The following is a 24,751-nucleotide window of genomic DNA, read 5'->3' as shown; positions in this document are numbered from 1 at the left end:
TTATGCCAAAGAGCAACATCATTTTCGCCCGATATAAGTTTAATGAAAAACTACAAGGGCAAAACGAGCCTTTTGAACAGTTCGTCATGGATTTGAGGCTGCTAGTAAAGGATTGCAGTTATGCTAATAGCGAAGAAATGATACGTGATCGCATCGTGTTTGGGATCCGTTCCCCACGAGTTAGAGAGAAGCTGCTTGATGCCGGATCAGATCTAACGTTGGATAAGGCAATAGACATTGTACGTTCTCATGAAGTCGCACAAGAACAACTCAGAACCATATCAGGCAGCAGTGAACAGTCAGTACATGCTGTTAGCCGACAGCCGCCGAGAGCAGCGCCATGGAAGCCGCACCATTCCAACAGAGGAAATGGTGGAGCAACAGGCTTCAACAAAGCTGATGGTGACAAAAGAGTTAAAAACACGTGTGGCTATTGTGGAAATAAGGCGCATGCACCAAAAGAAAGCTGCCCCGCAAAAGGAAAGCAGTGTAAAGTGTGTAACAAATGGAATCACTTTGCCAAAGTATGCCGCTCAAAACTGAGGAAAACCGTGCATGCAGTATATGAAAAGGAACAAGACGTGTTGACAGATGAGGAAGATCTTTTTATTGATGCGGTAACACAGAAACACGACTGCTACGACAGAGAGCAGGTTTTTGCAGACATTCATGTTGGCCACACTAAAGCTGCAGTCAAATTTAAACTGGACACAGGTGCTTCAGCTAATGTAATTCCTACCAGCGTCTTCAGAAGGCTAGGAATACAGCACACCATAGAGCACTCATCACGCCCCCTCTATGGCTATGGAGGTGAACCGCTAGCAGTGAAAGGGAAGTGCAGCATCGAGTGCCGTTACAAAGACATTAAACTGCCATTGAAATTCCATGTTGTCGACACCGCTGCACCGCCAGTATTAGGACTCAAAGCATGTCTTGACTTTAAGCTAATACAGCTGATAATGTCAGTCTCAAACAACCCAGGCATGTCGATCATGGAGGAGTTTTCTGATGTCTTTACAGGAATAGGCCTGTTTCCTGGTGAATGTACCATCCACATCGACCCTGATGCAGTTCCAGTAATACACCCGCCAAGACGCGTTCCAATCGCACTGAGAGACCGTCTTCACGAGGAACTGAAAAGTATGGAAAAACAGGGGATCATCACCAAAGTCACAGAACCGACTGAATGGGTAAACTCGATGGTCGCAACAGAAAAACCACGCACGGGCAAGCTGCGAATATGCTTAGATCCCAAAGATCTCAACAAAGTGATAAAGCGCCCGCACTATCCACTGCCAACACTAGAGGACATTACATGCAAACTAGCAGGAGCATGTTACTTCAGTGTAATGGACGCCAGATCTGGGTACTGGGCAATTAAGCTAACTGAAGAATCTTCAAAGCTAACCACCTTTAATACTGTGTTCGGCAGGTATCGATTTCTGCGCTTACCATTTGGACTTAAGTCATCACAAGATGAGTTTCAGCGCAAAGTGGATGAGACCTATGAAGGTCTAAATGGAGTCACAGCCATAGTCGATGACATCCTCATCTACGGCAAGAACAAGGAGGAACACGATAAAAACCTACGTGCAATGTTGCAGCGCTCCCGTGAAAAAGGAGTCAAACTTAATCCTGACAAGAGCGTTATCTGCGCCACAGAGGTTAGTTATTTCGGACACTTGATCACAAAAGACGGCATTAAGCCCGACCCAGCCAAGATAAAAGCCATCAGAAATATGGAGCCACCTAAAGACAAAGGGGAACTGGAAACCATACTTGGGATGGTCAACTACTTGTCAAAGTTTGCCCCCATGTTATCAGACATCAATGCCCCCCTCCGCCAGTTACTCAAGGAGTCGAACGAGTTCGTTTGGGACACACAGCACGACAGAGCTTTTCAAAACATGAAAGAGCTAATCACACGTCAGCCTGGACCAATCCTCACATACTATGACCCCAGTAAAGAACTCAGACTGCAAGTTGATGCATCCAAGCACGGTCTAGGTGCAACTCTGCTGCAAGAGTGAAAGTCCATTGGCTATGCCTCCAGGTCACTCACTGAAAGTGAGGTGAATTACGCACAGATCGAGAAAGAGCTCTATGCCATCTTATTTGGATGCAAGCGTTTTCACCAGTATGCATACGGACGACACATCATAGTGGAAAGTGACCATAAACCACTGGAGTCCATTCTACGCAAGCCGCTCACTGCAGCACCCCCGAGGTTGCAAAGAATGATCCTCCAATTGCAGCGGTATGACGTCACAATCACCCACAAGCCAGGTAAAGACATTCCGCCTGCAGATGCCCTCTCTAGAAAGTCTCTACCTGATCCAGACAACAGTCTCTCAGAAGGCATGGACTTACAAGTACATACAGTGTATAGCAACCTGCCAGTCAGTGATGCTAAGCTGAAAGTGATACAAGCCGAAACTGAGAAGGACACACAATTAACGCTCTTAAAGAGGACCATCAAAGATGGATGGCCTGAGGAAAGGAAGCAATGCCCCAAGAGCATTACAGAGTACTGGAATTACAGAGACGAGCTGTCCCAGATGAACAACATCCTGTTTAAAGGGGAAAAAATAATAATACCAACGTCACTACGTGCAGAAATGCTGTCCAAAATCCACACAGGGCATATGGGCATAGAAAAGTGCAAGCAATGTGCACGTGACGTTTTGTTCTGGCCAGGGATGAACCAGCAAATTGAACATTTGGTTGAGAAATGCTCTATATGTTTAGAATATAGACCGTCAAACATCAAAGAGCCCATGATAAGTCACCCCATCCCTGACAGGCCATGGCAAACGGTTGCCACTGACCTCTTCACGCTGGACAACGAGAACTACCTAGTCACAGTCGACTATTACAGCAGGTATTTCGAGTTAGACAAGCTGTCCAGCACAACCGCAACCGCAGTAATACACAAGTTTAAAGCACACTTCGCAAGACATGGTATTCCACAAACTGTGATCTCTGACAATGGCCCCCAATACAAATGCAAGGAGTTTGAAGAATTTGCAGACGCATGGGAGTTTAAACATATAACTTCAAGTCCACACTACCCGCAGAGCAATGGTTTGGCAGAAAAAACTGTGCAAATCGCCAAGTCGCTCATACAGAAGGCAAAAGCTGATCATAAGGATCCATATCTGAGCCTCCTGGAGTTCCGCAACACACCTGTGGATAACTTCAAAACACCAGCCCAGCTGCTCATGAGTCGCCGCCTGCGCTCAATTATTCCTAACACGCATCAGCAGCTCAAGCCCAGAGTCGTCAGTTGTCAGGACACTCGCACCAGAAGAACCCTCCGTCAGGACCACCAGAGGAAATACTACAACAGATCTTCAACACCGCTTTCACCGCTAAAGACAGGACAAAATATTCGTTTTCAGGTACACGGACATTGGAAACTAGCCGTTATTGTTCAACCAGCTGATACTGCCAGGTCTTACCATATTCGAACACCAGAAGGAGCTGAGTACAGGAGAAACCGCCGCCACCTCATGGACACTGGAGAAGCACCCCTTGCTCAACCCAGTGACCACTCCAGCAACCAGCATACACCTGAAGAAACAGCTCACACACCACCAACACCAGCCACTCCAGTGCCGATCACATACCACACACGATTTGGCCGTGTGGTTAGGCCCCGAGACATTTTAGACCTCTATAATTAGTTAACCACTTTGGTGTTTTTCTCTTATATACTAAGATCTCTGTGGTATGTGTGATGATGTACTGAATGATTATGCGCATACTCAGAGGATGTATATTTCGCCTGGTGACAGTTTTGAGTTTCTAGTTCACACTATCAAGCTTTTCAGACGTTTCATATAACCTGTTGTAAAATGTGTTAGTTTGGAATACTTAGCACTCTAGTGCAACATCTTCCACTTCTATGTACAGTAGTTTATACCTTTAAAAGGAAGGGGATGTAACATTCTGACAGAATGTATTGTTTATGAATGCCGTTCCTCATTTACATATAACGTTGTGATTCGTTTACATAGTCACATGATACAGCACGCATGACGTAGTTGGACATACGTAGTGACGGTTCACGTTGTAACTGTATTCTGAGTATCTGCCGAATAAAGAAGCAGCTCAACAAATTAGCTCATGTCGATTTATGTACACACTGTACACGACGCAGAACACAACACAGATTATTCAAGACAATTAGTGGGGTTATAATATAGGACAGATAATAGCAGATAAAAGATTTACAGATTATATACAGCTATAGTTGAGAAGTACAGTCCTTATAGTGTCAGGAGGCGTTCAGGAGCGTGAAAGCTGTGGGGAAGAAGCTGTTCCGGTGCCTGGTGGTTCTAGTCCATAGTAAGTTTCTGTAACGCCTCTCAGAGGGCAGGAGAGTGAAGAGTGTGTGTTCAGGGTGAGTGGGGTCTCTGGTGATTTTCCCAGCCATTTTCAGACAGTAGCAGAGACCCTGGAAGATAACCCTGGAGTGGCAGAGCTCTTTGTCAAATACTCTTTAATTCCAAAATGAGAAGTATAGTTTTCCAAAATGCTGGTGAAGATTCTCAGTCATCCTGGTCACAGATATTCCAAAAAAAGTAAAAAAAAAAGAAATTCTAAAACAAACCACAGGACTTTGTTTTCCAAATTTGAAGATGTTTCCCTTACCATCCAGGGAGCTTTTTCAATTCAAAATGTCTGGATTAGGTTTGAGATCCCAGCGTTATAGAGTAGCCCAACAAAGCCTGGATATGGCTTAGAAAACATGCAAATTAAACCGAAAGAACCGGCCCATCCCTTAGTAATAGGGAGTCATTGGGGTCTTTGTTGGCCTTGCTGTCCAGACGAGATGTTTTGGAATAAAAATTAATATTTAACTTTGACCAAGGAAAACCGTGTCTCAGGCAAACCTAACAGACCCATTCACCCTAAGAAAACAATCCTACACAGTGAAACATGGCGGTGGTGACATCATGCTGTTGGGATTTTTTCAGGTCAAAGTTGAAGAGAGATTAAGATTCAGAAGGAAATCCTGTTTCAGCCTGCCTGAGACTTTAGACTGGGATGCAGATTAATCTTCCACCAATAGGAAAATCGTCAAATCATTCTGCTAAAGCAACACTTAAGTAGTTTTATGGGAATCATTTGGATGACCGAGTCAAAGGTCCAGACCTAAAAAAACGAATGACAATCTTTGGTTAAACATAAAAAATGTTGTTCATAAGCAACAACATCCAACATGAACAAGCTAGAGCAGTTTCACCTTCAGAAATGGTGAAATATTCCAGTGACAAGATATAAGCACCTACTTATTCAAATCAACTTGGAGCTGAAATTGCAGTTAGACATGTTGAAATTGTCTATTGTTCTCTATGGTTCTGTTTACACTTCACAATAACACACATAATATATCTTCAAAGTTAAATGGACAGAAAAGAGGAAAAGCTAAAACAGTTTATTTCTGATCTGAAAAACTCTTTTATTCTTAAACATTGTTACAAAAAAAAACAATATTTATAACAACTTATCACCAGCAATTGTGAGTTTAAATAAACTTTGTGAGCGAAAATCTCAGACAATAAATTGTAAGACAAGTAATTAGCTAATCATTGACTTTATCCCATTTGAAGGAAGATATTTTTCGTCAGAGTGGTTCCTCAGCGACGGCAGGAGGCGGGTTTGGCCAAACTTGATTCACTGCTCTTCATCCAAACAGAAGTAGAAGCACGATGCAGACTGAATTTACTCCTATAAGCGGCACTGCAGGGGGACATGGATAAGGACATTATTTAAAGGAACAATTAACACCTTCAATGGAGATCTTGTATAAGTTCCTGGGTCTAATAAATGATCAGGATGCACATTTTTTTCTCTCCAGCTTTTAGCTGCCTTATCGAACAAATAGAAATCTATCTCCCTTTAATTCAGTTCAGTTTATTACACCCTTTAGGGGAGTTTTGGGTTTTAAATGCTAATTCAACGAGTATTTTTGTATACACTGCATTTGCTGAAATCACTTTATAATCCAATGTTTTGTTTACCAGCATGTCAAGATGTATTATTTATTAGATTTATTGATCTCACAATGGAGAAATTTACCTCTGCATTTAACCCATCACCTTGGGGAGCAGTGGGCTGTACTTTTATAAATTTGAATTCTGAATATGAGCGGACTTTTCCTTTAAACCAAGCCACACACAGACCTTTTTTGTGTGACTTCACTATATTTAAATTTCACTTCCGTAAAGCTTTAAGCTTAAAAACATTGAGGGCTGTTGTCTAAACCTATAGAGACGAATAGACCAAATTTTATTTAATTTAAATAATGACATTGTTCATAGGAGAGAGATACAGCAAATGCTTTTTATTAAACCTCTGGGTTATCTACATGTTGCTGCCAATTTATAATCCCAGGCTCGGATTAGCCAAGTCTTTTTTTCTGAAGAAATACATCTTTCAGATCCTTACAATAAATAAATTTAAAAAAATCAACGATATTCATCCAAATGATTAAATATATTATGTATAATTTTAATGGAACTCTTTAAAAGAGCCACTAAGTGGCTTAAAGAAGGAGCAGGCACCTCTCATCACTGTCCTCACGGAGCGGATCAGGTTCATCAGCTGGACTTTGATGCCTGGTTCATCACCGAACCCCCCAACACTTTGCTCCACTCCCCAGCCGACTAAACAAGGTGGAGAAACACACCGAAACAAACAAGGTTATGATTCTGTAGCATCCTGCTAGCTGGTCACAAAGATAAGCGATCACATCCTGTTTAGGAGGCTAGCACCGGCTAGCTAACAGCTACAGGCAGCTGGTTTGCTTCCGAGCTACTTACTTTTACTGAGAAATCTTTCTTCGTGTAGAACAGCAACGGCGTTAATACACAGAATGGCTGCTTGGATTAGAGAGTACAAAGAGAATGCCATAGTAGGTATCCAGCAGTTCCCTGCAGCCTAGCCGTTTCTATTTACCTATGACGTGGAGTACGGTGGCCGAGAATGGGAAATACTCCCAGCCGTCTAATCGCGTTCGTCTCTGTTCGCATTTTCTTTGGTTACAGTTTGTACAAGCATTTGTAGTCAGTAATTTTTTTTCTGTGCTATTTTGAAATAAAGGGAAATATATATTTTTTTTTTAATGTAAAAATATAAAGATTTAAAGTGTTGAATCCATTTGTAATCAGCACCCTTTATAGTTTATATCCACTGTGCTTATAAATTCCCCTAATCTACCTTATAGATTCAGCCTCATTATAATGTTTCAAAGGCCTCAGAGGTTCAGAAAAAAATAAAAGGCAAACAGCATGATTAAGACCAAGGAACAAATGAGACACCTGTAAAGTTTAAAGCTGGGTTAGGTTCTATTACTATATACCAAGCTTTGAACATCTCTGAGACCAAAGTAAAAACGATCACCTGAAAGTAAATCATGGTATAACTGTTGTTTTCCTACAGTCTAATTAAAAGTTGAATGACATTTTAAAGGCTTACAATTTTTGCTTATGGCATAAACAATTAATTAGTTATGGAAATAATCTTCAACAGATTTGGAAATGGCGTGGTTGATTGTCCCCCTGTAGAAATGGTTTTGGCCCCTGTTATGTCTCCTGCACTGAAAACACACACAGCAAAAATGTTAATGAATAATTAGGTAAACGTTGGAAATGTATTTTCCCATGTATTAAGACGTTAAAATCTCCTCTCCTATCCTGGCTTCTCTTCATTGGCTTCCCGTTAAATCCAGAATAGAATTTAAAATCCTCCTTCTCACATATAAAGCCTTAAATGGCCAAGCTCCATCTGATATCAGAGATCTGATTGTTCCTTATTTTCCTAACAGAGCACTTCGCTCTAAATCTGCAGGTTTACTAGTGGTTCCTAGAATTTCTAAAAATAGAATGGGAGGCAGATCTTTTAGTTATCAGGCTCCTCTCCTGTGGAACCAACTACCAGTTTTAGTCCGTGAGGCAGACACCCTGTCTACTTTTAAGACTAGGCTCAAAACTTTCCTTTTTCATAAAGCTTATAGTTAGAGTGGCTCAGGTTATCCTGAGCTATCTCTATAGTTATGCTGCTATAGGTTCAGACTTTTGGAGGACATAGGGACCCCCATTTCATCATTCCGTCTCTATTCTTTCAATCTGCAGAATCTGTTAGTTCAATCTCCAACATTCTGCTCTCTCTGCTTTTCCTCAGAGTAGCTTTTCCTCGTCTGTTCTTGTTTGGCCGTGACTCCATCCTGGAGAGAAACATCAGCTGTGCTGCTTCCATCAACACCCTTGTTTATAGATGCTGGAGATCTGCCTGTTTTCCAGTGTAGTCCTGTTTCTCTGGCTGTGACTGGCTGGATGTGCTCTCTTCGTCCTCTGGCATGGGAGCTGGCTCGGAGCTTATCTGCCTGGCTGTGTGTTTCCTGGACGGGGCCGCCTTTTACAGCTGCTTTTTGTATCTCTGCTTCTGCCTCCTTGAACCCCAGTCGGCCTCGGCAGATGGCCACTCACACTGAGCCTGGTTCTGCTGGAGGTTTCTTCCTGTTAAAAGGGAGTTTTTCCTCTCCACTGTCGCTACAAGCATGCTTAGTGTGAGGGATTGTATTTGAGTCAATGCAATCAACTGGTTTTCCTTAGATAGAAAACTTTGAATCAATTTGACTGTATGATCTGGTTGGACTGTAAAGTGCCTTGAGATGACATGTGTTGTGAAATTGGCGCTATATAAATAAACTGAATTGAATTGAATTAAAAGAATGTGTAGATGGAATAAGGTGACTTATTTTTTCCAATAAGAAAAAGAAACCATCCATATCATTATTTTAAGTAATTATATACATTTAAAAGCAAAAATACTCATTCATTTGGCAGGTCATCTTATTTACAATTTATGGAAAATTTCAAGAATATTTATACTTTGGATCAGCTGTTGCAGTGTAAGTCTAAATCAATTTCTTATGATATGCGTTCAGAGACTGTTACTGATTCATCCATTGGACCTATTTTTTTATTAACTGTAGCAATTTCCTTTAACAATTATTTAGAAATTGCAGTTTTACAGCTTTAGATTTACGAAGATAGGATCACAGTTTTCATCTTTGCAGCCGTGGCTTAGCGGCTTAACGTTTTACTAAACAATGTGCTCTTACCCTTGCTTCTCTGTGTGTTATTCTATTGTTCTGTGCTTCCATGACAAAACACAGGCCCCTCCCTGGCAAATATCATCTAGACTGTAATTTTCCTTTTTATAAACTAGAGCCATTGATAATTTAAAGTGTGCCATAAATGTTTATACTTTAAACAATATTTTTCATTAAGGGTAATTTACAAAAAATATATTTTTAGATTGTGTACAAATATAACTAATAGGCGCTGAACTATTTTTTATGAATATCTACAACAGGAAGTGCATTTTAACACAAATACAAATACAAAATGTTATGTGACAAAAAAAACAAAAAAAAACTTGCACATCAATTTGAACAAAGCATCCCCACTACTGGACAGGGTACTGCTGGCATCCTGCCATGGAGAAGCTTTTATATCAGCGGGTAGAGAGAGGTTGCCAAGGAGATGGATGGCAAAAGCCTTAAGGGTGAGGGAAAAAGAAATAAGCAGTCTGAAGATATGTAAAGCTAGTAGTCAAATGACACATGAGGCAATAAAGGCTTATAAACAAAAGAAATTAGTCCTACACAATTAGAGTGGGACTGAATTTGTCATTTAAAATTTAGTTCAGTCTGTGTTGCAAAATGCAGTATCCATTAAATGTTAAAGAAAAAAAGTACATCTTCCGTTAGCATTGAAGCTCAAGCTGTAAATTGTTTAAATAATTAGAAATCAAAAGTAATTGTATAAAATTACAGATATTAAGCCTTTATATTTAACTATACAAATGGAGTATCAAATATTAGCATTATCTCTGTCATGTAGGTCACAGAGAGGATTTAAGTGCAATCTGTAATGATTGTAACAAACAACACAAGACCCAATATTTGGAATGTATAGTAAACATCTCAACATATTTATCAATGTGCAAATAATTCAACAGTAAACTGAATTCAATCAATAAACACTGCCAAGTTAATGAGAATAAAAATCTTTATTAGTGTTTTATGAAGTCTGCATAATATGCCACACGCCTGAGAAGCTCATGGTCAAAAAAAACAGAAAGAAAAAAAAAAGAACTCTATCAATACCGCCCCCTATTGGTAAAACAACTGCGACTTCTACAGTACTGACTGGTTTGCAAAAAAGATAACTGTTAAATACACACATAATGTACTACTTTTATGCATATGCACATCTGGTCCACATTGGTTTTTGTATTGTATCTTTTTTTCACATTCATATGTTGTAGGCCAAAGATAAGAACAATGTAACACTGGACCCAAACAAAAGGTTCAGTTTCCCCAAATATCCAAAATTCACTAGGTGCACTTCAAGTACAATCTCTAGTGCCATATGGTAAACACATGTACATTAACAGATGAAACTGGGGACATATCAAACTTGCAACAACCAAGTAATGAGTTTAAGGTAGTAAGTTTCGTTGTACAAGCTGTCCTTTAAAGACTGAACGAACACAATACGCACATTAATACATAATGTCCCAGTGTGCAGGCACATTCACTCCCATCCAGGTTAGCTGTAACATTTTAAAAGCCAATTTTGTGTTTGAGTCTAACTTTCTTGACAAAGCACTGAAAAGTCAAAGGAGGACAAATGTGCTTGGACAAAAATTACAAAAGAGAGAAAAAAAACTGGAAAAAGCAAAACTTAAACCATCTAAAATATCACAAAGAATTGGATTTAAACTTTCGGTCACAGCTGTTTTGCACCAGATTTCGTTGGGGGGAAAAACACAGAGGCTATATATAGGCTACATAAGGGCAGTGATTACTTTGTTTCTCTTCACTGAGATGAAGATATGCCATAAGAATTTGGGATAAAATGTAGGAATGATCTAATCTCTGTCATTTTAGAAATTTCTAAGCTTTTAAAGTATTTTAATAAAAAAGAGGATGACAGAAATTAATATATATAAAAATACACACAAATACAAAAAGTAGCAAAACAATCTGGATGTTGGCTATGGACAAAACAAACTCATTGACGCCTTCAAAAATCATCTGATGAGGCCCTGAATGCTTCGCCTTAGAGCTCAAAGAGTCCCAGTGTTGAATCAAAAAACACCAAAACGGCAAAGAAAGAAGCTTTTTGATACCTCCTGATATTTTCTGGTCCCTGCCCAGCGTGCCCTGTAGAACCTGGCTGATAGCTATAAAACCGGGCAAATATTTTTGGATTCAAATCAGCTAAAAGACTGAGGTCCCATATGACGACCAAATGAAAAACAAAAACAACCAAAATAAACTACAGCCAGTCTGATGTGCAGTTACTTTAGAGCTTTGGAAATATTTATTTTACTAACATTCCTATATGTCTATTTTGAAGGTATGTCTTAGACCGACACACTGCGTCAGTTAAAAAAGGGGCCATTGTGGCAGAGGTGATTGAATTAAATTTTATTAACACATTGTGGTATTTCCTTCAGGAGAATAACGGCAACAAAGGCCATAATTTTTTTCATAAGCCATCCTCCTTCAACAAGAGATAGGGCCCCAAGTCTCCCATAGAGAAGTAAACTTATTTCACAACAATGGTTGTGGTGGGCTGGAACAAAAATCACTTCAGCATTCAAGCAATCTTTAACACTGAGAACCTATTCACAGATATTTTTGGTATTTCCTCTATTTCCCAGACAACAACCAATATACATTTTATTTGTACCACAAATAGATCTAGTATTAAGGATTTGGGGCAAAGCAATTTAACAAGGTGCAAGACATAGATGGGTAACAAAGTGCCAATCTCCTTTTTTTTTTTTTTTTTTTTTTTTTTTCAATAAAAACATCTGCATGTGTTTATAAGCATGTGGAACTGTGTCGATGCATTTGTTCCTCTGCAAATGTGTGTATCAAGTTAAAACTGGGATGTGGAATCAGGCCACAAATACTATGAAACATTTCACAAAAGCAAATTCTGGTATGGATTTTTTTTCCAGTTTGGAGTGTAGTCATCTTTGTAATGGGCTTATTTTGGGTCTTTTTGTTGTGGTTTAGGACATACTGGAGCAGCGTGCAGATGGTGAGCCCATCTGGGTCAGAACTTTGTCCAACCACTGAAGCGGGCCGTTCAGATGCAGTTCGATCCAGCATGGAGTACTTGTGACAGTTTGCCGCCTGGAAAATAAAAGAAACATTCAGTTTGGGGTTTTGCCACCATTACATCATCTGACGTTTAGATCAGAGGTCCTAAACAAGGGGATCATGACCCCCTAATGGGCTGCAGAGATATTGCAGCGAGGTAAACCATAAATTGGACCGAGGTCAGCCTTGTTTGCTTTGCTGTGTTTTATCACAAATAAATCAGGGATAATAAAATCTGCAATGTTGGATTAACTGCCCTTAAAAAAAAGCTGTCTACCTACTTAAAAAAATATTAAATTATTTTTATTTTCTGTACAAACATAATTTAATATGAAAAATTTACTTAAATCAAGATTACAGTGTAAATTCTTAGAATAATAAGTTAAATTATCCAACCCATCTAAATAGATATTTTTTTTGTGGTAGGAACTAAAAAGAAAATGCTTTTGTGTGTTAGCTAAACATGGATCTTTGACGAAAACATAAAGAGTCATTTGTCATTCGTTGATGGGATGAGACAGAATAAAAACATTAGTGGGTGGCCTGTCAGGCATTAAAAATGCATCATTGTGTTGTAATCGGTTAGACAAGCTAAGCAGTATCAGCCGTGCTGCTGCATCCTGGCTGCAGTGCACATTCTGCATGACCACAGATGGACAGTGGCAGCAGCAGGGGTGAAAGTAATCCAGAATGGTCCAGTACAGTATGCACAACTCTGAAAACTTTGAGCTAGCATGCAGACAGTGATGCATTTCTGCACAAACACAGCTGGAAGAGCAGAGTCGGCGCTTTACGATCCACATTGATGGTTGGCTCTCAGCAGTATGGCTCTTCATTCGCTACTTACTAAACTATATCAGGCCGATTATCCTTTGCTAAGCGTAAAAAAAAAAAAATCCTTTTTGTCCGACTATCAGGATTTTATTTCTTTCAGCTCACAAGAGGTGTTGCTAAACCTCCTTTAATTGTATCCAAAGCAAATATTTAATTGCACACTATTTATTTTTGGATAAAGCCCCAGATGAAAGGGTACAAAGATCTTTGAATATTTCTCTCTCATAGTTCTTGTTTCTATCCATTTGAATATGATGTGAATGTTTCTTTGTACTGTCTTTAAAGCATTTTCTCTTTTTCCTTTGAATATTTCAACGTTTTAGGTAACATATTTTAAAAAAATTTAGGTCTGGATTGCTATGAGAATACAAGGCAATTATGTAGGTTCTCTTTGTATTAGGGTTATCAAAAGTATCGAAACTCAAAAAAGTATCGATACTGAAATGTTGTATCCGGATACAATACTCGTTTTTAAAAGTATCGATACAGTGCTACCACCAGTGGCACCTAAACAGTCATTCATCTAAAGTGCAGAATAGAGGACAATGCACTTTCAGAACTCTGTATGATTGAATAATTCTACGCATTTTTCAGTTTCAGACTTTTTTTGTGACAGGTGCAGCTGCTGAGAATTATTTTTGCTTCTTAACCGGTTTGGCTAGTGTCATTGTTATGTGTGCAAAGCATAGCCAAGGAAGGAACACTTAATTTGAATTTTATAAGTTTTTTTATTGAGCTTGCTTAATATTGTGCACGGCATACAACCTTTGTTGTATTTTATTTATTAATGAAAATATTTCTGTAGAATTTTGGAGTCTTTGTTTTTATCCTTGTGGTATCGAAAATGGTATCGAGTATCGAATATTTTCCTTAGTATCGGTATCGAGTTGAAAAGTTTAGTATCGTGACAACCCTACTTTGTATTGTTTTATATCAAGTACCTATGAATTTAAATCTAGTTGTTTGGCTTCTTCGTTAGCCTGCAATGCCCCATACCTATCTATGTCTCTAAAAGGGGGTTGTTAAAGGGAGTTGTTGGCCTTGCTGAATAAGGCTCGCTTTGAAACATCTTCAAACTTAAAAAAAGTCCAGTGGATTCTTTTTTTTTGTTTTATTTTTTGGAGAAACTGTTAAACTATTCCTTTGTTATACATTTATTTAGCTTGTCTGTCTGCTGTTTCAAACAAAATATGACATGTTGAACTAGGTCAGTTATTTTCACAACTTCTGTGAAACACTTTTGTATAAAGTAGGTAGGGTTGTCAAAAGTATCGAAACTCAAAAAAGTATCGATACTGAAATGTTGTATCCGGATACAATACTCGTTTTTAAAAGTATCGATACAGTGCCGTCACCAGTGACACCTAAGCAGTCATTCATCTAAAGTGCAGAATAGAGGACAATGCACTTTCAGAACACTGTGTGATTGAATAATTCTGTGCTCTTTTCAGTTTCAGACTTTTTTTTTGTAAGTGGTGCAGCTGCTGAGAATTAATTTTGTTTCTTAACTGGTTTGGCTAGTGTGATTGTTATGTGTGCAAAGCATAGCCAAGGAAGGAACACTTAATTTGAATTTTATAAGTTTTTTATCAAGCTTGCTTAATATTATGTACAGCATACAACCTTTATTGTGTTTATTTATTGTATTTTATTTATTAATGAAAATATTTCTGTTGAATTTTGTCTTTGTCTTTGTTTTTATCCTTGTGGTATCGAAAATGGTATCGAGTATCAAATATTTTCCTTAGTATCGGTATCGAGTTGAAAAGTTTAGTATCGTGACAACCCTAAAAGTAGGGCATTAATTCATAAAGATTTTATTGGATTTATAGAAATCAGTGTCTGCCAAACAGCAATAATGAACTGCATGGCAGCATCAACTGTAGTATCTAGGAAATAGCTGTCAGTCTGGTTGTTATTGAAAATTTTAAAGGTTAGCTGTTCTTTGAAGTGCAACATAAAGCTAACTAAAACTAGAAATGTATAATTTGGAACGCCATTATGTATTTGGTTATAAAATGTACAGTTCTCCTCCACAAAATTAGAAGCTGAATAAAAGAAAAATGTTTATGATCAGGCACACAGCCATTTTTGGGGTATGATGTCCAGTACTTTATCATTTCAACTTATGTAGTGTACCACCCCCTGTGGTTCTGGAGAGTACTGCTACAATGTCTGATTTAGGACCATAAGCTATAACTGTTGCAGCTTTACCACTTTCCACTAACACTGGATCAAATTGAAAAAAGTTTTCCCAGTAAGTATGAATTAAAATTACCAGTGTAAGTGAGGCAGAGTCTTATTCTGATTGTAATGAATGTCGTTTGAGAAACATCTCACCTATACTCAGCTCCCCAACCTTTGACAAAGCTCATTCGAATGGTGCACATCCTGGTGAGCTGGTAGACGGCCTCAAAGCCCTGATTGACTGACTGAGCCAGTAGGGCTGCAAATTCCTGGTTGTTGAAGATTTTTAGATTACAACCTGAAAGAGAACAAGCAGACTATCAGTTTAAGAAGTGAAACATGTCGAAAAACATGCAAATCTGTGGCCAGTTCTGCTCAGCGAGTTTAATGAGATTTCATTTGACAACTTTTCTGATCAGTGTGGTTAAAAACAAAATATTTCAAAAGAATTTTTATAGTTTAGTAAATTCCACAAAAAGAACTCATTTGAACACTACATGGTGCTATTTTCAGCCTCTTACCTGGAGGAATTTTACACACTGTTGCTGGATGCCAGCCATAGCGCTGGTTGCAGTTTGGACTCTGTACAAAGATAGCACTATCACTCAAGCATTCAGCAAACACCTCGCCTCCAATATAGTACAGTCTAACTCCTCTTCCTGTAAAAACAAACAAACAAACAAACAAAAAATATCCAAGAATGATTATTAGAAATATAAATAATGTATAAACATGTACAGAGAAGTTCTAAAGTCTTTAAAGAATTCAATCCCTCGGTCGTAGATTGTTATAGAACGTAAACCTAATTCTGAACATATAAAAGAATGAAGAAAAATCACTCATTGTAATTTTCTAAAAAACATTGGACAATACTTTGTTAAGCAGTGTTTTGGTGACATATTTTAAAGATTCTAGCAACAAGTTATTAAAAAAACAAAGACAAAAAAAGGTGACCAGAATAAAAGCATTAATTTCACAGAAAGAAAAATATACATGTAATTGTTTCATAAATGTCGACAGGTTCAATTTATATAAATATAAATATGGTTACTATAACTGTCTTTCCATCCAACTGAAATACACATTTTAAGAAAACCTTTAAAAGTTTATACAAAAAAAATAAAATAAAAAAAGCAATGCGAATTTGCGGTATTTCCCTTAACCAAGCAGTGCAAAGTGTAATATTGTCATAAGTCGTTGTCCGCATTACATCAACCAACTGGCTTCAACCAACAAAAACTACAGGCTGCAATCCAGCACTGATCACAGATCAGCAATGGAGGAAAGTTTAACTAAATGTGTGGCGATCAGGCAAGGCCATCATATTATAGGAGCATCCAGGAAGACGTCGACAGCTGATGGGTCATGTGAGGTCATTTTTGCTATTTTAGAGCTGATACAAAAAAAGCTTTCCCATCTTGCGTTTTGCGCATTAACCCTTTTTTTATTATAATTTATCCAAAAAATACCTCAAGCTAGCATTAAAAGCTTTTTTTTGTTGCAAATTTCAGGGAGATTTTTTCCTAATTTTGCAGTGTCTGTCAAGCTTTTTTAAATGTAACATTTCAAAATATGCATTAGAAAAAGCTGATGGAAAGGCACCTGATGTCAACATCAGGTGGAAGGTCGGCACAAGCATGATAACAGACTGCACCATAAAACCTTTAAGCTAAAGGTAACTACACTAGGTTAGTTACATCAAATTGAAGCTGCTGACAGCCGGGCCATACCTATGTGTCGTCGAGTCATCTCCACGGTGGCGTTCCTGTTAACATTAGAGAGCAGTCCGAGGCAAAACCGTTCAGAATTTGATGGGTCTGTGAAGCCATCGACTGTCAACGAAGGCTGAGAAGCGTGGAACGTCTCCCCCACACGTTGGTTGAGCTCATAGTATGCTATAGAGCACCAGAAGGCTGGCTCAGAGTACGTCACTGGCTGCAGGTCTACAGGAAGGGATCACATGAGCTGGTAATCACATTCAGCACGAGATTTCAGCAGTGAACAACTTCCACATGCCATCTGTTTGCAAAATGCTGCTATTTTCCTCATGAAGGCCTTAGTATTAGTACACTCACCCATGCTGTGGTTGACGGGGGACAGAGAGCTGGGAGAAAGTTCTGGTGGTGAACCTGGCAAGGAAAAACAGAAACAATATAATTTTAAAGCAGATGACCACATTACAACCATTGTGTTAGTTTATCATCACTAAAAATATCCCTCTGTGCAATACGGACACAGCAAAGAACTGCTTTGACAGCAATTTGCGTTAGCTTGTTATATTACCACAATACATTTAGGCTCTATGCCTGTAATACATTTGGTCAAGCTTGCTGGTTAATTCAGTATAACATGTTTTAGAAAGTAAAGAGGTAATACGTTTGGGAAAACATTTGAAAATGCCGGCCCAGGTGACAGTATGCTAAAGCAGCTGATGCCGTCAGGAATATCTTCCTCAATGAAAACTATGTGGTTAAGATGGAATATCAAATCTTATTTATTAATTTAACTTTTGCAATAAGTTAAATAGACTTTGTGTTTTATTGAGTTACGTCTGTGTCTTTAAAATTATCCTGAATCCTTGTTACATCTGGACTGAGTCTTTGTACACGCTGTAATAAATTGTAGTGGTGAGTTTTAAGGGAGCAGCCAAACGGACCAACTCATAGAAGTTGGACTGACTAATATGCCTTGAATCCACAGCAAAAAGATTTTATCCCGTTTGGTTTGCTCTCAAATAAAATTGTATTGTTTTCACAGAATTCAATGTTCATTGCAAATGTTTATTGGATCTAATCTTAATATCCTGCAGCTTTTAACAGGTGGGTTCTGTTTTCTGGTTAAAGCCTAAAGGTACCACCAAACTAACCAAAACCCACAGGAGAGGGTTTACCATTCTACAGTACCTGTGTCCATACTTTGATTCATCTGCTGATCACTTGCCTCTCCATCCTCACTGATGTAGCCAGGCGGAGGCGTTTCTGTTGAAAACAACCAGGCTGATCATTTAATACCAACCATTGCGTCCATCACACCAACCAGAGGATGGTGAATTTAAGTTGTAAGCAAATGTAAAAAAAAAAAAAAAAGTTAGGTTTTAAGTGCAGTCAAATCCGTATAGTCCCACCTGGTATATAGTTGTTTGGAGGTTCGATTCCTGCAGGGAAGTTTGTGTTTTCAGGTATGGAATGAGTGTAGTCGTCAAGAGGTGGCAACTCTGACAGGATTTCCGAGTGTCTTGGCACAAGAACAGGAGGCAGCACTAGAGCAGTAGATAAAGAAAAAACTGAAGATGTGAGTTTATTATCCATCTGTGCAAAATACATACGTGTCTAAAGAGTTAAATTTCAAATGATAAAGTTTCTCGTTATGAATGATCCAATAATGTTTCCATCTTTGATAACAATCAGTGAGATTAGATGTGGTATTACCAAGTCTAGGTCTGATTCCTAATAAAGGAAATAAAAATCATTGTCATCAACAGTATGTCCGAAGCTTCTTTGATCATGATGCTCTCACTCAGCTTTGCATTCATTTTCATTGGCAATTTTTCGGATTCTAACATCCTCCTCAAATTTGTTTTTTATTGTGGTAAAAAAAAAATAAAAAAATGCTGATGGTGAAACAAAAAAAAAATAAATAAATAAAAAATAAAAACCCCACCAATAACTCACAAAAACTATAGAAATAAAGATTGAAAAAAAGAAAAATCAAATAAGGATAAAATTGAATTGTGACAACTCCAAATATTCCCCCGGATTAAGATTGCATTTCAAAACCAACTTATGCAGATTGCACCTGAATATGTAGGAATTAGCCGACAACAATCCGTGGCGTTCCTCTCACCTGGGGTCTCCACCCTCTGGTAGTGGTAGGGGTTTATGCACACCTCATCCTTCTTAAGGTGGAAGGCATACTCGCAGGCCTCGATGGCACGTAGCTCGTGGTGGCTGTGAAGGTCCGGCCATCGCCACAAGCGGCAGTAAACAACATGAGGAAGGCCCTTCCTGTGTGAGACCTGCTGACGGCCATCTAAGGATCTGATGGAGCAGCAAATATGATAGAGGGATGAGAGAAACTGTTAAAGGGGAAACAAAATGTTTCCACAGAGACCCCACCAACAGTAATGGACTGAACAGAGACAAGTAGAAAAACAATTAAATAAAAAGCAATATCCTAACAACTCTGACAGTTGTATGCAACATGGCAGAGAGGATAATCACCTGGTTTGGTCGGGGTAGCTGTATAGGCCTGATGTATCCCACTGTTCTATCGTATTCGGTGTACTCAGTCCCCATATTTCAGAGCAATTGCTGTAGAGAGAGGAAAAACATCAACAAAAGAAACAAACAAACATTGTTCATTCAGATACAGCAGTAATGGGGGACTGAAACGAGGCCTCCTTTACTGAAGCTTTGTAGCAAAAGAAAGAGGATCCAGCTGTGGACATAAACTTCATTAGAGAAGGCTTTAAAAGCAAATAAGGAATAAATGCTAAAATAAAAGACAATGTTAGATAAAAAAAAAAGTCTTCAACATTCTGGCATCGTGTTAAATATAAAAATAAGTTCTCCAAAGACATTTACAGTAGTAGCCATTCAAAATTTCCCCACTTTCCTTGATAATTGTTTAGACCCTTCAGTCACAACATCACCGGATAGACTTAATGTTACACTGGGAATCTGTAAAAGTTATTTAAATACCAAGGTTTGGTATCATATAAAGACACTTAAATACTAACATATTGTTTTTTTTTTTTTTTACAAACAGATCATTTTTCAGCACGAGTCGAGCTAATCAAAGGAGACAAAATGGGAAATAAGGTTTTGAAAGTGTGACATATATACTGAATTCTAAAGCCAAACTATCCATTACTATTGTTTGTAGCACATTTAAAATAAATCTTCAACTCTATATGTAGAATAGTCTAATCTAGAATCAGATATATCAAGGTTAAATCACTTCATTTTTTATGGTTTACATATATTTTAAACAGGGTCAAAACTGAAATACTGTTTTATTATTCTACATTAGTCCCATTTTTTCTGACCAATTTTAAGTTTTAAGTCCCAAATCAGATGTTAAATAAACAAAATAAAATAAAAAATAATGAATATTAAATCCTAGAAAATGAATTATTTTTTCTAATTCTGGTTTTACCACTTTTTCAGCTGCTTATCCACTGGTTCTAGTTTAACCTAGTTTACATTCTTTACCATCTGATACTTTATGCAAACAAAAGGTTTAGCGTTGGTCAGCTTAGAGAGAAATTAACCCAAAATAGTGGAACAAGAATTTGCGTTTCTAAAAAATAGGAAAATTGTATCACGGCATTGTGTAGTTTTATAAAGTTGTAGTTTTGAGTTGTGGTGCAGCAGGCATCACATATATGGAGAATATAAGCCTTTAACGCAGCCTTTAGGGTTTCACCCCCAACCTTTGCTGCATGTCCTCCTACTTCTCTTGCATAGAAACTCCAGGCAGTGGAAAAGATTTCTCCTGTTTGCATGTAGCCTAAAATTGCTTCGGTCATCGTATTGTGAGAAGCTAATAGTGGCCCTTGCCAACCCAAAACAAGCCTTTAGCAATAACAATTAGTAGACTAAGTACAGACACATATAAACATTTGAGAGGATTCCTAGAAACTCTTCATTGAGAAACAAATTCTTCCAATGAGCTTTAGTCTGGGTTATCAAGGCTGGCTGGCTGATAAAGAGAACATCTTTCTCTTGGCCTTAATAAAACCTGTCAACTCTGACAACACTGCTGTATTAAAATATACGGCTAAACCTCATCGCTGAAATAATCTGGAGCTTTTTTGCACCCCTGAAGAAATCTTAAGATTTAAGCTTTTGTCCTGACCGCCTTATAGTATTGGAAAAGAATAAGGAAACATAAGAAAGCTTTAAACAAACACATAGAGAGGAACCAAAGTTTTCCTGACGGGTCTGAAAGGTAACTGGGAATCTGCATCTCACCTTGGGATGGTGACACACTTTGTGTTGCAGTTTTGTGTGGTGATAGCTTTCTCCAGTTCCAGCTGACCCGTCTTCTTTAGTTTCTTCACTAGGCTTTTCACAGCTTTTTCACACCATTTCTCCTCTTGTCCGTTCTGTTCACCGCCCCCTGCTAAAGCCGGACCACTTGTTGACTTCCTCCAGCCCAAGAGCCTCTTCACCACAGGAGGGGTGAATGGCAAGATGGACGACATCTTAACCGCTGAGAGTCTCCAGTAGATTTGGTTAAGCTCTCTCTCACCAACAAAGTGGGAACTGGAGCTACAGCTCTGGGCCCTTGCCTTGAGGAGCCCCTTTAGTGAATTGTGAGTCACTGGGTGGGAGCCAGCGCTAGCAGTGTTCAGTCAAAAGATTCAAACACCTTTAAAAAAGAAATAAAAATCACAAAGTTAGAAAGAGCATGAGAATATATTTATAAAAACTATGATATGATATTAGTATTTAAGCAGAGCAACAACCAAATAAAACTACATCCAAGCACAACGTGTTTGTTTACAAGTAAACTACATTAAAAACTGCGAAACATTCGTCAGATCAAATTCAGGTCAAATTGGGAAGTTTGAGTCACAGGTTCACAAAAGCAGCACCCTGTGGTTGTTACAGCTTTGACATACTTTGGATTGTGTTGCAATGAGTGTTTTTAGCTTCTATGTCCAAATGAAATGTTTTGCACTCTTCTTATAAATGATGATCAGCAAGTTAAATAGCTATTTTAAGATAGATAAATAAGCACAGCCTATTTCTTCTAAATTAAACTTATATTTCTCACATTATTTTGAGGCCTGTCGCTCAGCCCTCAAAATAAAAAAATAAACACAATCCTAACGAGAACTGTCCTCAAACAAACACCTGATTGGTCTGATCTCTTCATCTCAATATTTAATTAAAACCTGTCTCTTTAATTAAATATTGATTAATCTGAGTGATTTATCAATAAGACAGAATCACAACAAATGCTAGAGATAACAGCTCGGTTTAAGCAATAAATCAAACCCAATATACATGTTGATGGCAGGTGGCCACGGAGCTTTTCTAAACTTATTAACAAAATAAAATTATTCTTTTCAAAATCTAAAACAGCGTCAGTGCACCGGTGTGGAACTAGACATTAGTTATTAGTCTGTCAGCAGCAGTCCAAGCTAACTGGCTTTTCAGCTGACATAGTTGTAGGACTTTTGTTTTCTATCAGAAATACCAACAGATCCAGAAGAAAACTCAATTGATGCTGCTACCTGACTGTAATCGGACAGTATTATTAGTGACAGGGGCGATAGAGCTTTAATTACCGCCACTGGAGAGGCCCGGCTGTTAGCTACCTGGAGGGGGCCTACTGAACTCAAAACAACATTAGCACTGCTAGCATTAGCTTCCAAAATGCACAAGCAATATCTTTTCAAATAAAGGGTGACGAAGAAAAGCTAAGACTTTTTTCTATCATACACGGCTGATTAACAACAAAAACGTATAGCTAAAGGATCTGACGTTAGCTTAATGGAGCTAGCAGTCAGCTTGTTATCAAAAATCCTTTTGTTATGATCAGCGGAAAACCCTCCCAGTACGCAACAGTCCAGTGCGGCGACAGTTTCACACAAAACCCGGATTATTTAGACCGAGCCTTTTAAACCCGGTCAGTGGTTTTAAATGCAAAGCTGTTTCATTTCAATCCAGCTACCCGTCGACTCCTGGGATATCCATAGCAAAGTGTGTTAGCATCTTGGACGAACTCTTCCAAACTGCTGAGGCTCCCGCTGGCTAACGGAGTAACATCGCCGCAGCTTCAAAACAACTCCATTCCAAGCCGAATAATTAAAGAAAGCATTTAGATAGTTACCCAGGTTTCAAGTCAAGGGAGCCGCTTCAAGAGTGGTTATCGCGTGGAGATATTAAACCCACTAAAATTATCCTTTGGGTGCAGTTTAGAAGCTAAATCATCTAGGGATCCTCTAAAGTTGCTACCAGCGCTACAGTTGGTCGTTAGCTCAGTTAGCGACGCCGGGGAGCATGTTACAAACGTCACAATGACGCAATAACTCCTAATCCATCCCCGCTGAACGACTAAAATAAATATTAATGGTATATCAAAACAAGGAAACAATTGTTTGCAGTATGTTTATTGTCAATCTAACACGCAGTTGTCTATATCTGCAATGTTACAAAATGAAAGAAACCATGTTGGCGATTGGCGATATTTAATATTTTATCTGAGGTAAAATTGTTTGACTTTACTAGGGTTCATTGTAAAGGATCATACATTATTGGTCACGGTCTAAAACTTCATCATACTTTTACCCACGTAAAAGTAAAAAGTATCCTCTAAAAAAATTAAAAAATTAAAAAACTATTTGGAAAAAAGGCTACTCAAGTACTGACAAACTGATGCACTTACTACCAGTTTTTTTTTTTTTTTTTTTACAGTGTCCTGTCTGGCAAGGTGGCAATAAGAATAATTGTCTTGATGCCAAAAGGAGCCCAACAGATTTTACTTTCACAAGTGTAGCGGTATGGCAATTGCCATACTGCTCCACTTGTTTCATGTATATAAATTGCTTTATTATAATTATGCAGGGAGTTTTACAGTTCATATGGACACTGCAATGTAAGTAGAGCAGAAAAACAGAAGAAGAAGAAGGAAAAAGAAAAAGAAAAAAACAGGACAAAAGATGAAAGAAAGAGGAGATAGGAAGGAGACAATGACAAAACATTTTCAGTCTGCTTCAACACCTGTAATGAGATGGAAAAAAAAAAAAAAAAAAAAAAAAAAAGAACAGCACAACCAAAAAACATGGTACGAGATATACAATAAAGCAAACACCTTGAAACTATCGCTAACGTAATATTATTAAGTCTGACATGTACTCTGTGTTACCTGAAGATATGAATGTGGGGTTTCTGTTTGGAAGTGAATCTCTAAGTACCTTACTACCAGTAGTCTAATAAAAAAAAAAAAAATAATAATTGGGAATTAAAATTTTTTTTAAGCATACATAGCCTAATTAATATATTCTATTAATAATAGTGTTGCGCTGATGCCATTTTTTGGCCCCGATACTTGGCTGTGCAGTATCGGTGATACCATACCAATACCATCTGTTTGAAATTGATTTGTGTGTATATATATTAAATATATGAAGAACTGCATACTACTTGGATGTAAAATAATTGCCATCATGGCTTTGTTAAGCTGCTGCCTACCTTTGTGAAGAAGGAAAAAGACTTATATAAAGTGAATCCAGTAGAACTTTTTACTGCCTACCTGGAATGGGTGACAATAGATGAATAAACTTTTGGCTCTCAAAATGGTATCGGTGCCCTATTTGTTGGTACTCGCCGATACCGATACCACCATTTAGGTGCTGGATCGGGGCCCCGCCTGACACTGGTATCGGTGCAACACTAATTAATGTATTCTATTAAATGTTAAAAGGGCAATATTATCGCCATTACTGTAAATATGTAGTAGAAATTTTACACATTCAGTAATAAAATGTCAAAGGGTATGGTATTGCAGGATGGTAATTTA

General features: G+C 38.2%; 2 protein-coding genes across 4 annotated transcripts; both read right to left on the bottom strand.

Annotated features, from left to right (window-relative positions):
- Window positions 1-5,442: 5,442 nt before the first annotated feature.
- LOC119775612 (immediate early response 3-interacting protein 1-like) lies at window positions 5,443-7,000 on the bottom strand. Its single transcript, XM_038273657.1, has 3 exons — window positions 6,831-7,000; window positions 6,573-6,674; window positions 5,443-5,748 (listed from the first exon to the last, which is right to left on the bottom strand). Exons 1-3 carry the CDS (start codon window positions 6,919-6,921, stop codon window positions 5,693-5,695), a joined length of 249 nt encoding a protein of 82 aa, XP_038129585.1. The 5' UTR covers window positions 6,922-7,000; the 3' UTR covers window positions 5,443-5,692.
- Window positions 7,001-10,067: 3,067 nt separating this feature from the next.
- Window positions 10,068-23,231, bottom strand: LOC119775604 (mothers against decapentaplegic homolog 2). Of its 3 annotated transcripts, XM_038273643.1 has the most exons (11): window positions 23,063-23,231; window positions 21,193-21,592; window positions 19,438-19,527; window positions 19,061-19,254; window positions 18,342-18,476; window positions 18,121-18,195; window positions 17,293-17,346; window positions 16,948-17,160; window positions 15,739-15,876; window positions 15,371-15,515; window positions 12,106-12,229 (listed from the first exon to the last, which is right to left on the bottom strand). In XM_038273643.1, exons 2-11 carry the CDS (start codon window positions 21,423-21,425, stop codon window positions 12,106-12,108), a joined length of 1,401 nt encoding a protein of 466 aa, XP_038129571.1. In that variant the 5' UTR covers window positions 21,426-21,592; window positions 23,063-23,231. The 3 variants fall into 3 exon arrangements, with proteins under 3 accessions (XP_038129570.1, XP_038129571.1, XP_038129572.1); XM_038273642.1 differs by lacking the exon at window positions 23,063-23,231 and having other exon boundaries at window positions 10,068-12,229; window positions 21,193-21,425; XM_038273644.1 differs by lacking the exon at window positions 12,106-12,229 and having other exon boundaries at window positions 15,367-15,515.
- Between the last annotated feature and the right edge of the window lie 1,520 nt (window positions 23,232-24,751).

The sequence above is a fragment of the Cyprinodon tularosa genome, unplaced genomic scaffold (genome assembly GCF_016077235.1).
Source record: "Cyprinodon tularosa strain WSP-4 unplaced genomic scaffold, ASM1607723v1 ctg880, whole genome shotgun sequence".
In the NCBI taxonomy this organism is placed as follows: Eukaryota; Metazoa; Chordata; class Actinopteri; order Cyprinodontiformes; family Cyprinodontidae; genus Cyprinodon; species Cyprinodon tularosa.
The sequence above is the reverse complement of the archived record's forward strand: the minus strand, read 5'-3'. Positions and strand labels throughout refer to the sequence as shown.